Source organism: Sphaerodactylus townsendi, linkage group LG08 (genome assembly GCF_021028975.2).
Source record: "Sphaerodactylus townsendi isolate TG3544 linkage group LG08, MPM_Stown_v2.3, whole genome shotgun sequence".
Lineage (NCBI taxonomy): Eukaryota > Metazoa > Chordata > Lepidosauria > Squamata > Sphaerodactylidae > Sphaerodactylus > Sphaerodactylus townsendi.
In genome coordinates, this window is record NC_059432.1 from 52,759,599 (window position 1) to 52,774,156 (window position 14,558).

At 40.3% G+C, this 14,558-nt stretch overlaps 1 protein-coding gene across 1 annotated transcript in view; it reads left to right on the forward strand.

The window, feature by feature from the left end:
* Positions 1 to 14,558, forward strand: part of GFRA1 (GDNF family receptor alpha 1) — a 258,054-nt gene that overhangs the window by 159,128 nt on the left and 84,368 nt on the right. Inside the window, exon 4 of the mRNA XM_048506187.1 lies at positions 9,183 to 9,522. Within this exon, the coding sequence (XP_048362144.1) occupies positions 9,183 to 9,522 (340 nt within the window). The remainder of the gene's footprint in view (positions 1 to 9,182; positions 9,523 to 14,558) is intronic.

A 14,558-nucleotide genomic window follows, 5' to 3' on the forward strand; every position in this document is an offset into this window, starting at 1 on the left:
GTGGGTGGTGATGAAAGAAATAGAAGACAGAGTTCAACTCCTTTTCCTGCATATTTGAATAAAAATATTTATTTTTAATTAAATTTATATCCTGCCCTATCCCTGTAGGGCTCAAATAGATCCACACAACCCATTTTCTTTATCTGAGAATGGGAAGGTGCCTGTGTCTTTCACCTAATAAGAATAAAAAGTAAGTGTAATGGCAGTTTTTTATTGGGGCAAAGATACAGCTACATTACCATGAAATAAAAGATGGTGTGAGATTTCAACTTTTGATCCTCATTAATCATTCTCCTCAGATCATTCCTCATGACACATTTTTTATAATTGTTTTGACCCTGCCTTTCTTTGGGGGAGAGAGGTTTGCTTCTGTCTTTTCCTGCCTGGCTGTCTTTTAGAGTGTACAAGCAAACTATTTACCTTTATTCCCTACAGGCAATGCAATTTGGAGGAAGAGTTATATAGCTTTTGTTTCTATTCACACGCATCACTCAGTGTACAACTTCCTCCCAGCAAGTACCAATAAAGGTGTTCCTATATTGCCGGCAGGTGTGCTGTCTATTGTGAGGACAAAGATTGTAGCATGGCTAACCTATCCTGCCCTGCAGTGTCTATATTTAGGACATTAACTGAAAACATTTGCTTCTGTGCAGGTAGGCAGACACTATCCTAGGGCACAGAAAGGACTAACAAACAAATAAGACATCAGTACCTATGGGATCAGGGATTCCTCTCCTCAAATCAATGGGATCTGTGCAGTGACTGGCAAAAAATGGAAATGCTATGAATGCTTTGCAGAGATACCTGGGGGGAATGTCCCTTTGTTGGGAAAATTAGCTAACTCACCAGGTTGGAAGATGCCTTTGTCAGTTCAATCATCTGCTAAGTCACTCCCTCCCTCCTTTGCTAGCCCTCATGCTCCCTTCTCTTATCCTGTGCAACTGTGAAAAGCAGACACTGCAAGATTACAAAATTGGTAATTTTTGAAGATTTTTAGAGATTATCTGATTAGTGAGTGTGTTAAATTAGAGATATGAAAGTATAGAGGAGATTCAATTCAAATTTTGATTAATGTAAAATGCACACACCCCATTGAGCAATCAGACTATGAAGTATGGAACACAGGACAGGAGGTCCTTTCAGAGTACAGTGATGATCTCAGATATATAAATTTAGCTGCAGGATTATCTGCATAATTGTAATCTATTATATATATTTGTGTGAATGTATGTATATCATCTATTAAAAACCAATCACTAACTCAGAGCATCTTCCCTCAGCTACTCAAAGAGCCAGTTAGTTATCCATCTACTACTTAAAACACCCATCCTTACAGAAAAATGATGTAGCCAATTATCACCCTGCCTCTGATCTTCCCTTTCTGGGCAAAGTGATTGACACAGCTGTAACAGACAACTCCAGAATTTCTTGGATAGCTCAACTGCTCTAGATCTTTTTCAGTCTGGTTTCAAATGGGGCTAAGAGCTAGAGGTAGCTCTGCTGGCTTTAGTTGAAATATATATAACGTTCAGGCTCCTCTCTTACTGTGACTGCATTTGTCTGTTGCCTTTGACATAAGTGGACTATGCCATCTTGTTGAGACACCTGGAGGCAGAAATATGCATTAGAGGCTGTTTGTTGGACTGGTTCAAATCATTCCATAGGTGTGGAACCTATCGTGTGGAGTTCCACAGAGAACAGCCCTATCCCCCATACTCTTAAATCTTTATGTAAAGCCCTTAGGCCAAATCATTTGTGTTTGGGGGTTGGCCACCATCAATGTGGAAGAAATGCACCCTTATGTGTATATCTTTAATGAGATCTCCTCTGGATGTGTTAGAGGTCCTAAACAACTATCTGGCTGCTGTGGTTAAATTGAAAATAAACCCTGGAAAGACAGAAATAATGCTAGTTGGGAAGGTGCAAATGTGATGGATTTACAATACCCAAAATCTTTTTCCTCTATTTACTTTGATGAGCTGGCTGCTGATATGAATCTGTGTGGACAGCATCCCCTTTGGTAACAGAGGCAGGAGACACTTGTAATCCTTTCACTGGTGGCTCCCCACCAACCAGGGGAAGGTGGAGTTGGTTAGTTAAGACCATTGGCAGTTGCTGTGGCTGAGAGGTCTCTGACAGGTTGGGAAAAGATCAGAATGTTTAGTATAGCAGGGTTAGTAAATAACATTCAGTATCTGTTGTTTCCCTTGTGTTTTGGTTGCATTTATATTGGTTTGAACTGAGGGGTGAATGCGGCACAAAGAGTCCAAATGGAATGTCTGTCTGAATAAAACCTGCCTACTTTGGTTACTTTTTAAAACTTTAACATTGGTGTTCATAGTAGTCCTTTAACTTTCTCAAGCCATCCACAATCTTGACCATGCGGATGTAAAAAGGCGAGTGGGGGTTTTCTTCATTACTTAGGTGGTGGTGGTGGGTGTTCTCAGAAAAGGGAATACCGGTACCAGGCATCCACTTGTTTATCCAGAAGTGTGCAGGTCCCATTCTGGGAAGGAAATAGGGTCTTGCTGGTGGCAGCCATCCATTTTAAAGTCATCAAGGGTGGGCTAAGGAAGTTTAGACGTCTTTGAGGGAAATCAGGCATATTGCAAGGTGAAGTTGCCTTTCCCTGCTGTGAGCAGGCCACTACCCCAGTTCATCTCAGAAAGTCTGAGGAAGGTCATTATGCTTCCCACTTTCATGCAGTTCATTTGACCATTGCTGATACAGTTAAGAGCCTCGAGGTTGTGCTGGACATAAAATTATTGCTAGGGAAGCAAGTTAATGCAGTTGCAAAAAAGGCTTTCTTCCAATTCAGCCTAGCTGAAAAAAAGTCTCTTTACCATGATAGTGCTGATCTAACCACATGGACCCAAGCCATGGTGACATTGAGACTAGACTACTATAATTCACTGTACACTCGTCTCCAAAATCAATTCAGAAAGTCCAGTTGGTGCAGAAGACTTCAATTTAGCTATTATCAGGGGGTAGATGGAGCATGCATATTAATTCCATTCTACAGTCACTCTACTGACTGCCCATCAGTTATTAGGCTTAAGTTTAAAATATTGGCTACCACATACAAAGCACTTCATGGCCTCATGATTGCAATGTTTTACTGTGTCCCAGATGTCCAATGCCTGCACAGGTAGGATGTGGGGGTGAATCTGATTACCTCCTCCACAAGCCTACTTATGGAACAGAATGGTCAAAACTGAGGGGTCAAGGTTTAACATGGTGTTTACCTTGGAGTAAAGGACAGCATTTTCAATCCAGAACAAGCCAACTTGCATATGAGATGGACTCTTTAGATCATACTTTTTTTTGTTTATTCAGTTAAATCAGGTTTAAATTGTGCTTTTTGAACTCCTGTTCCTGACTGTTAGTTGTCCTTTGTGACTATCATGGGAGACCTACAGGGAGTCTGTAGAAGGAGGGGAATCTGTAGAAGTCTCATGCAAACAAAAATGTCACGTGCAAGCAGGAAAAGTAACCGTCCCGTTACAATTATGTATTGTTGTATTATTTCATTATTACCATCATACAGCACCAGTTTTTTACCACTTTAAATGTGATAACTTTTTTCAGTCATAAACTGGCTTATCTGTGAATCCTCATAAGGTTACATTTATAGAAAGATTATAATAGGTGTAACTAGGGAAGATGCATTGATTTTCATAAACTTTGAGTGTGGACATCTGCTACAGTGAAAAATACATCTCATTTATGAAGAAAATGGGATATAAATCATCTAATAACTGCCAGCCAAGTCCTCAAAGAATGTGCAGACAGGTTCCATGCCCAACTTAATGGATCTTGCATTTGTATTCTCAGAATTGAAGGGTGTGACTGTTTGGAACATTAAATACTTGCATGTTTTGCTGCTAATCATAAATTTTAGTGTCACAAAGCAAAGACTTAATAAAGAGATTACAAGATGGATGGAAATTCTTGACTATTCGGTTGACAGTTGCTATAAGCAATAACTCCAAGGTATTTTTGCGAGGTTTGTAGCATAAAGTTGGTTTCACCACAACACTTTAGATTTTGGTGTCATGATTTAAACACTAAGGAAAAGTTCACATTTTCATGCACATTATTTTGTAGTTTAATGTAGTTTTTCTGTGCCAGTTTCCAGTATCTTAGAACCAAACAGGAAATGAGGTAGTTCATTGCGGAAGAGTTAACAAGATAGTGTTTGTGTTATTCTTGTGCCACCTACACTGATGCTGCTTTGGAATGACGGTAGGAAGAATATCCTTGTGGATTTTTGGGTTCAGGTACACTTATTCTGCTTCTCAGAAAAGCCAGATTGGGTATGAATCAGCTGTTATGCTTGTGGCAGGATTAGTATAGAGCAAACAGCCCCAAAATCTCACAGTTCCACAGGTTTCACTGTGCAATTTATTTCTGAGATATAAGATTGTTTGGGTGCTGTGTGGTTTCCGGGCTGTATGGCCGTGTTCTAGCAGCATTCTCTCCTGACGTTTGTTAGTTACAAATTACTATCTGTAACCCCTAGCTCCAAACAATCCCCCTGTCCCCCTGTCCCCTGTCCCCAAATAGGGGTGCCAGGGTGATGTAGAGGTTAAGAGTGGTAGATTTTAATCTGATGAACTAGGTTTGATTCCCCACTCCTCCACATGAATGGCAGACTCAGTTTTTACCACATGCAGCTTGTTAGGTGACCTTAGGCTAGTCACAGTTCTCCCAGAATTCTCTCAGCCCCACTTATTTCACAAGTTGTCTGTTATGGGTAGGGGAAGAGAAAGTAATCGTAAGCCACTTTGAGACTCCTTCAAGCAGAGAAAAGCAGGATATAAAAAACAGACAGTATTGTGAATCTATAAATTTGCCAAAACACAGTGTAATGCAGTGTTGATGCTGACCTCATAGCAGTCTTTCATGGCTGAATTTGGCACAGATTCTAAATAGTATACTAAGGTGACCTCTAAGAATGTGATTAAATATGCAGCCCTTGCTATTTCTTTGCAAATATGTATGCTGATATGTACAGATCTATTATCATAAAATAAGTAATATTTTTACATCTATTAAAAGCATACAGCAGATCCCTTTGTTGTATTACTGTTATGCTGTATACACAGCTCTTACTCTTTTCTGCACTGCTTTGGTACTTCAGCCAAAAAAGAAAACAACGGAAAAATCTAGCCTGAGAACTTTTTGTTATTCCATCAATTTGAATAGGATAGTATCATAGAATAGGATTTCTTAACATAGAAATTGGATGTCCTTTGTTGTAACATTTGGATTCTATCTCTGTGTTTGCAGAGTTCATAGGCTTTTATGCAAATCTTTGTGAGATCATGTTACAGAGCAACACAGTCAGAGTGAGATAGTGTAATTCTACTTGTAGCATGACACATGGAGTATCATGTTGGGCTTAGATATGGTAAGCCCTGTTTCATATCACTCCTGAGCCATATCTTCTTTCAGTTTTCTTAGCTCAGAGCCTGTTCAGAGGATAAACTACAAGAAACTACAAGAAACTACTATTGATCATTCAGATGTAAGGGTTCTTACCAGAGCATGCCATGAAGACCATATGAGTCCAGAATTATACCATGTACTAGTAATATCAGCTGTTGTATTTTTAGATCTTTCTTGTATTGTAATAATTATATTCTTAATGTTAAATTATATGCTGCCTTGTCGGCTGTTTTAAAGATAGAAATGCAACTGATAATTCTCTTACATCAATGGAGGCACACTTGGCACAGTTATCACAGAAACCTTTTGAGAATGAAGTAAAGCCGGACAATTTGTTCCCTGGTAACTGACAAAGAAATAAAAAAGAACTGCTATTCTTTCCAGTGAAAGCAGCTGTTAGAGGTGGCACAGGACTGTGCTGGTGTGTTCACCTCCTCTGCCACTGTAAGGGGTACTTTGGCTGGTGGTGATGGCAAAGGCACTGGCAGCCGGGTTCCTTTCAGCTCCATGGTAGTGGGACCCAGAAATGGCTGCCACTGCAGAGGAATACTCCAGTTGAATGCCAGCGTGGGGGGGGGGTGCAGGTCAGGACTTCATGGGGGTGGAGTTTACATTAGTCATCTTCCACCTGGGCTTTAGGGCCGGGAATGCAATGGTTGGGACTTTAGACTTATGCCACCTAAAATGGTGGCATAACTCCATTTATCTCTGTGGAGGACTTTCAGATGGCCAGTATTTTTGTTTGTTTGTCCATTTGTTTTAGCTGCTTCCCTGCAGCACCTGAAAGCCCTGTGGAGGTAAGAGGGGAAAACCACAGCAGTGGTGGTGTCTCTGGCTGCCTTGGGCTATGGATTGAGCTGTAATTTCTTACAAAGATATGTAGCAAATATCTTTATTACCATATTCTGCTTTATGACATTACATATCTCAAACTGGATGATGCAAATAGCTTTCTAAATACCGGTAATTTACAGATAGCCAGATTTTCAACAGATAATAATAATATAATTCAATTTGTTGCAAAGACAACAAATTATGCAAATTCAATTTGTTGCAAAGACAACAAATGTGACTCCCTTTTTGATAGGCAATCGTAGCCTTCTTGCACTCCTGTCTAATTCTTGGTAGCCTGGATGGAATATCAGTATGGACTGTGTTACCAGAAATAGCCAGAAGGAATCCATGGGGCCTAGATGCTGCTGTTCTGAGTAAGTTGCATTGAAGTTATGGTAGTACAGAGTCTTTACAGAAGAGGAATTCAAAGCCAGTACTAGTCTAGCATGCCAGTCAGGAGGGTGGTTTCATTAAAGGCCGGTCAGGAGGGCAGTTACATTATTAAACATAATTACCCAGCAGCAGACAATAAAAGCTTAATGCAGCAGGCATGCAGAGAGTCCTGGGGCAACTTCTCTAGTCTTCCTTGTGGACATTATGCCACTGAACTCACAACACGTACAAAACACTTTCTCTCCTCCTACTTGTTTTAGTTGTTTCACCTTTAGCAATATCAATTAGCTCTAATTCACCAATTAGTAGAGTCTAGGTTGCAGGGATTAAAAATCACACTTTATTCTGACAATCTAATGTTTTGCTTCAGCAGTCTTTACATTCTTTAGTGCATTTGTTTTTTAATAAAAATGTGCAGCTGTTTTTTTCAATTTTTATAATTATTAATAAGAAATCTGAATTGCTAAATAGTAACAGCATCAGTAGAACAACATTTTAAGCTAATCTACAGTATGGTTTTAATGTAAAAAAATGCACACATCCCATAGGCTTTGTCATTTCTGGTCGTCCCAAATTCTGATTCACAAGTTTTTATCAATACCAATGTCTTCAATGTCCTTACTTATTTAGCAAGATCAATTTAAGGAATGCTTTCTTTGGCATCTGTCTCCAGCTAGATTAAATACAAATTTCAGCTGCATCGTATGTTGGAAATTCTGTTGATTTCACAGATTTCTTCTGAATTGGTCTCAGCTTCTTTCAATAATTTTTGTTGTTGGTATAAGGTAGGAGCTATTAGCAGCTTTACAGAGTCACAATAAGCAAAGAACCAAAGCTAAGGCTGAGCCTCACCTTATGTCTTTGTATTGTTCTAGGCCAGTGGTGGCGAACCTTTGGCACTCCAGATGGACTACAATACCTTTGGCACTCCATCATGGACTACAATTATGGACTACAATTCCCATCATGCTGGCAGGGGCTGATGGTAATTGTAGCCCATAACATCTGGAGTGCCAAAGGTTCGCCACCTTGGTTCTAGGCTGTAGTTCACAATGGTGGGTTTTAGTGCTGGATTGAAGTTACTGAATGTTTTGGAATGTACCAATATATAGTTCTGTCTTGGCATGTGACAGCTCAGAATCCATTTTGAAGTTTTCATGGTAACTGCTTATTGAAGGCAATCTAGCTTAAGCCTCTCTGCATAACACTTGCCTTCCAGAAACAAATAGGCATGTAATTACTCTGTAATCACATAGTAATTAGTGTCTACTATGCCTATATTGCATAATTATATGCCCTGCAAATTACATGGAAATTATACTTGGATTTAGCATGCAATTTTGAACACTGTGTTTTAGACAAAATAAACTTGGAGTTTAATACATAATTATAACTGCACTAATGCTGAAATTCTGTAGAATGTTAGTGCTATCTAATGGTAATTTTTTTGTGTAGTTTTGACATATCAGGCTGTGATCCTCAAAGCACTTATACTGAAACAGTCCCTTGGCAGAATGGACAGTTTTTGGAGCAAAGAGAGAGAGAGGTCTACATATAGCCTGGCCAAGTAAATGTGTACCTTTAAGAAGGAGGAGCTTGGCACATGTCCACCTGCACATTTAGCTTTTAATGTAAACCAACAAATATATGAAAACTTGTTCACCGAAGTATGCCCTGTTTTTGCAATCTACCCACTTTCTGAATGTGTGGATTGCATGAAGGGAGTGAATTTAGGCAGAAATCTACGTATATTTGTAAGAAGAACTCTGCTGGATCAGACCAGTGGTCCATTTTGTCCAGCATCCTGTTCCTCAAATCCAAACAGCTGCCCTAGACGACTAACAAACAAGATATAGAGGCCAAGGTCTTCCCTTAATGTTGCCTGTTTGGACAGTTATTCAGCGGTTTACTGCCTCTGAATGTGAACTCTCCCTTTAGTCTTCACGTCTACTAGTCAGTGTGGAACTGATCCTTCATGAATACATCTAAACCCCTCTTAAAGTTATTTATACTAGTAGTCATCAGTGTTTTCACTGGCAATTAATCCCAGTTTAATTATTCATTAAGTAAAGAAGAACATCCTTTTATCCACCCTGAATTTAGTGCCCATCAACATGTTCATGAATCTGTTGCCCTCCCTGCCACAGTTCTAGTATTATGGGACAGTGTGAAAAAGTGTGGACTATGTGGATTTTTTTGTACTGAAGAACAGTGGGGAAAGGACATGCAAGCACAAGAATTTCTTCTGACTATCTAACCTATATCTTTTAGTTCTCTGACTATGTAACCTATATCTTGGGTCCAGTAATGGTTTGAGGATCACAGTTGTAAATCTGAATTTTGCTGTTAAATGCTACTTCCTGTGTTTTATTTTGTGTTGTTATGGTCAGTTTTTAATATTGAGAACTTCTTGAGCTGATATCTTCAGTGTCTCAATAAGAATAAAATGGACGTGAACATTCCAGTACAATAATATTCTATTTCTTTGTTCCTTCTATACACAGTGGAGTTTACGATTTCAAAGGGGAACAATTGTTTGGATGCAGCCAAAGCCTGCAACCTAAATGATACCTGCAAGAAACTCCGATCGGCTTACATAGCCCCCTGTACCAGCAGTATGTCTAATGAAATCTGCAATAAGCGGAAGTGTCATAAGGCCCTAAGGCAATTTTTCGACAAAGTTCCCCCGAAGCACAGTTATGGGATGCTCTTCTGTTCCTGCCAAAATATTGCATGCACGGAAAGGAGACGCCAGACTATTGTTCCTGTGTGTTCATATGAGGACAAGGAGAAACCGAACTGCCTGAATTTACAAGATACTTGCAAGACGAATTACATCTGCAGGTAAGATAGCACATGGCACTGGGGTGATTAATGAGATAGCAGAGGGAACCTTTGAAGCTGCTGAAATTGCCAAAGCTGGAAAGTAGCATTTTTGCCAGGGAACAGGACAGTTGGGAAAGGAAATCTGACATCTTTAACATCTTATTAAACATGCATCTTGTTAAAATATTTTTTCCTTTGGAAAACCCGGGAGAGTGAGTGAGTATGTATGTATGTATGTATGTATGCATGTATGTATGCATGCATGTACTGGTATATATAAAAGACAGACCTTTTCCGGAAGAACTCTGGAGGTAAATCACACAATAACATTACAATCCTGGGGCAGTAGATTTAATTTGAAGATACAGCCTTCATCAGATTTAATTTGAAGATACAGCCTTCATCAGCAGATATGAATAGGGATATATCAGAATCATAATATTATCATTGAGCATAGGTCCGTTATTGGCCTACTGCTAAATTATACCAGAGATGTGAACAGAGGGTTGGTTGTGGGCTATTGGTTGACCCCAGAGGTTGAAATGAGACATTACACATTTTAAGAGAACTGCCTTTGAAAATCCTGAGGTGGGTTCTGCTCAAGATTGGGTATTGGGGGAAGAGAGGCTCCTGCCTCCCCTACACCATTTTCTCCCTTAGCCTTACATAGACTAGACAGACTGTCGAGGTGGAGAGATATATAGCACAGGCTACACAGGATTTATTATTTATCTGCCATCAGCTGATTGTATTTTTAGATATCATTAGGTTTTAATCATATTCTTTATTGTATGCATTGTATTATTATATTTTAATCATTGCATGCCGCCCAGAGCCAAACCCTTGTTGGGAATGGGTGAATATAAATTTAATGTAATAAAATAAATAAATTCTCAGATCAGAATGATCCAGGGCCAGGATTGTGTGCCTTACTCTGAAATTGCACAATACAGCAAGGTCTGTTTTGACTCAGGAAAATGGTACCGGGGGGGGGGGGGATCCTCCTCCACTCCACTCTTGAGCATAATCAGGCCCCTGCAGCTTTTTCAAAGGCTGTTTGCCCACAGTTTCTGTGTGACTGGTCTGAGAACCTAGACCTGACATTAAAATCTGTAACATAAAGTTTGAACTTCAGTGTTTGCTGTTCATTAAAAAACCTACAAAAATGGTAGATTATGTGGACTTTTGCTTTGTCCATGAAGATATTTCTTATGGTTCTGAACAGGAATGTATAATCAGGATTACTTATCGCAGGCTAGTTAAGGATTAACTATTGTTTTATAAGTTTAAAACTTATAGTTCTTTTGAGGGAGTTATGCTTGAGAGAGAAAGACAGAGCACTGCCTACCCATGTTATAAGATATGTTTATTGTACATGGCATATGTTCAGCCTCTCATTAACCATGTGGAAAGATGAAAATAGATCTAACTAGCAACCTGGAATATGTGTCATGGTTCTGGGATAAAGGATTTCATTTGTAGTGATGAAATGGTAAGATCAGTGATGGAACAGATTATTGCAGATACTAAGGCCCAAATCTGCATGAAACTCATTTTCATATGTTAGTTTCTGTTGGGGGGCTGTGGCTCCCTGGCAACTATTTCCAGAGTCTATATTACTGTCCTTGGTCGCTAGCTGTAGCTAGTGACTGAGTTGAACAGATACAGTTAGTGTTCCACTCACTAAATGCGATTACTTGCAAGAGCAGGTTTGGCCAGTGCATCATTTTGTGGATTCACACAGTCTTGCCTCCTATTACTATTTACAGCCCTCTCTTCATGTTACTGTCTCAATAGTAGCATTTTTCACAAGAATATCTCCTAGTGTTCCCATGCATTTGTTACTCCTAGGAAGTAGAAAAGGAGCTCTTTAATGAACATTATCCTTATATTTAAGTCTGAACCATAAACTAGTGCCTAAGATGCATCCTTCTTGTTCTGTCTTCATTTATTTCAGCATCCATGTTACTTAATTCTGTTTCAGTTCTTCACTTTCCCCTGACTTTATGCCTTTCGTTCTCCATCAGTGCACAATCCAGCTTTTTGGTTCAAAATGTTATTACTGTCTTTGAAAATGTCAAGAATATGAAAATGGATTTCTTCGCAGATTACTAGTTCCAGTTCTCTTTCCTGTTAAAACGGCACTACAACAGGTCAGGACTTTTATGGGCTGGCTCCTTGGAGGTATTTGTCTAAAGGCAGTTCATATTTCAGTGTTGATGTCTTGATTACTATAGTATTAAGTGATAGCTTCCAAGTGTAAATGATTAAACATCACACAAGGAAATGTAATATTACTTCCTACTGATTAAAATATGACACTTTTCCATGGGTTCACATCATATGTTCAGTTGCAAGTCATCAAGTGTCGAGTAATGTAATAGTGAATCAGGTAATTTACATGCACATATGAATTGATCTTTGATCAGTTGCGAAGCTCCCAGGGGTGGGGGGACATGACGCACCGGACGCATGGATTTGGGTCACGTGGAGGAGTGCAAAATCCCCCTGGCCCCATTGGCCCAGTCAACAGCCTCCTGTTTTCTCCCCCCAAAAGCTAAGCGAGGTCAGTGAAGCAGCAGCATTTTAGCACCTACTGCTCTGCCAGGCTCTTCAACCCGCTCTTGGTTCCTCGCCACCCTCAAAAGCCCAGCTAGGACAGTAGGACAGCAGCACCTTCATACCCACTGCTCTGCCAGCCTCCCCAATACCCTCCTGGTTCCCCACCACCACCCCTTCCCAGCCAGTGAAGCAGCAGTTCCTTGGCACCCGCTGCTCTGCCAGGCCTTACAACACTTACAACACCCCTTCACACCACCCCAAGCCGCTGAAACCCTATATGGCTTGGCAGAAGCCCTCCAATTCCCTTGAGCACCCTTCCCTGTCCCAAACACCCATGCCAATAGAAGACCTACCCATCAAAAGTGGCAAATGGTGAGTTGGGGGGCAAGAGAAGAGGCGGGGGGGGCAGAGAAGTCGCTCCCTCCTGTCTAGAGCCCATTTTATTGGCTGTTAAAATGGACTTTTACCACTAGTAAAAGTTATAAAAGATGTGGTGAAGGAAGAAGAAGAAGAGTTTGGATTTATATTCCCCCTTTCTCTCCTGTAGGAGACTCAAAGGAGCTTACAAACTCCTTTCCCTTCCCCCCTCACAACAAACACCCTGTGAGGTGGGTGGGGCTGAGAGAGCTCCGAGAAGCTGTGACTAGCCCAAGGTCACCCAGCTGGCGTGTGTGGGAGTGCACAGGCTAATCTGAATTCCCCAGATAAGCCTCCACAGCTCAGATGGCTTGGTGAAGAAATGGCTGCTTTGGGAAGGTGGACTCTGTGGCATTTTACCCCACTGAAATCCTTCCTTTCCCCAAGCCCCAACTTCCTCAGGCTTCATTCCCAAAATTTCCATGTATTTTCCAACCTACCCATTTTCAGTATGCTTCAACAAGCTGATTTTCATAGTTGCATTAGGCCTCTGTTGGGCTTTTCCCACAAGCAGTCTGAAAGGAAGCTTCCAAAATGCCCTAGTCTTGTGATTATAACTGCTATGTCTGTGTAACATTTGTAGGGGCTAAATGAAAACAATTATATTCAGTGGCCTCTAGGTAGTTCCTTTGGACACTGAGAGTTTGTTTAATTTTGTTTTTAAATGAGAAGAAATAAATCAATAGAACAACACTTAGGAACATGTTTGGTAACTACCGTGATCTTCTGTCTTTTGGGAAAGTCATTATCTGATTACATACCACACATATTGATACAATAAACAGAGCATTTACACTTGGGATACATAAAAGTTCTTTTTTCTCTCCTAAGGACAGTTCCTTCCTAGTTTTTCTGTTCACTTCCAGTATCCATTAAGAGAGTGGCCTTGCAAATGCTGACATGAGAACAGTCTGCTCGCTCAACCTCCTCACCTGCCCATTGACACCTTCCCCTTAAATGCATATTCCATTAAGAGTCTTTTTAAGAGAGTCAGAGAAACAATTCTCAGTGCCAAAGGAGACAAGATACTGGAAGATCCATGATCTGGTCTCCTGTGTATTTTACTGTTGCTAAACAGCGGTACTGTGACTTGACAGTACTTTCTACCACCAAACAGCAGTTTCTGAAGGCCCTGGAGCATAGCACATGAGAACAGAAACCCCTCTGTCTTACACACATACACCCCAGCTGCTGCTTTCCCTGTTAGGGGAAATATACAAGCTATCTATACATTGCCTGCATGTTTCCCTTCAGTAGAGAAGAGATCGAAAGGCCATTTGAAGCTGGGAAAATGACAACAGGGTGGTAGTGGTGGGACTCAAATAACTTAACAACCGGTTCTGCCAAAGTGGTGCGAACCTGCTGAATCCCACCACTGCAGGGTGGGAAAGTTTGAGCACGGGGTTGAGGAGGCAGCATGTATATTTTTCTCAATAAAGCAAGCAAATGTTAACATTTCTTACTCTGCTTTACAGCTCTGAACTGAAATTGGCCTCCCTGCAGTAGTAATTTAAGAATAATAAAATGGATGTCTTATCAAGTCCATTTGTGCTTCATTCTATGAGCCCTTTGGATCCAGAGAATCCATACTAGTTAGTGAAGTCCTGTACCAGCCTTATTTTGCATTGAGCCTGGTGGCTAGAGGGGCTGCCAGATACAGGTACAGGCCTTGCTCTTTCAAGGCCTCATTCCTCATGCTTGATTTTGTGATTATTTCATTTTCATTTGCCTTACATTCACACATTGACAAATTATTAATGAGGTTGAAAAAAACTGTTGATGGAATGTGACTTAATTATTCAAAAAAAGATCCAAGAGCAGCTAAGAGCTCAGTATTAATCCGTTTATGCAGCCTAATAAAGATTTAAGGAGAATGGGGAATACAGTAGAACAAAATGACTCTTTCTTTTAAAATAAGAATATAATTAAAGCATATTCATGTATTGTCCTCTGCAGCTGCTGTGCATATAATGGTCAAAGGAAACAGCTTGGCTGCTGTTTAGTTTGAAGTAGCCAAAATATTTTTTCCTTGGCTTGTTTCAGAATCCAGATGTGTTTTTGTACTTGAATAAATA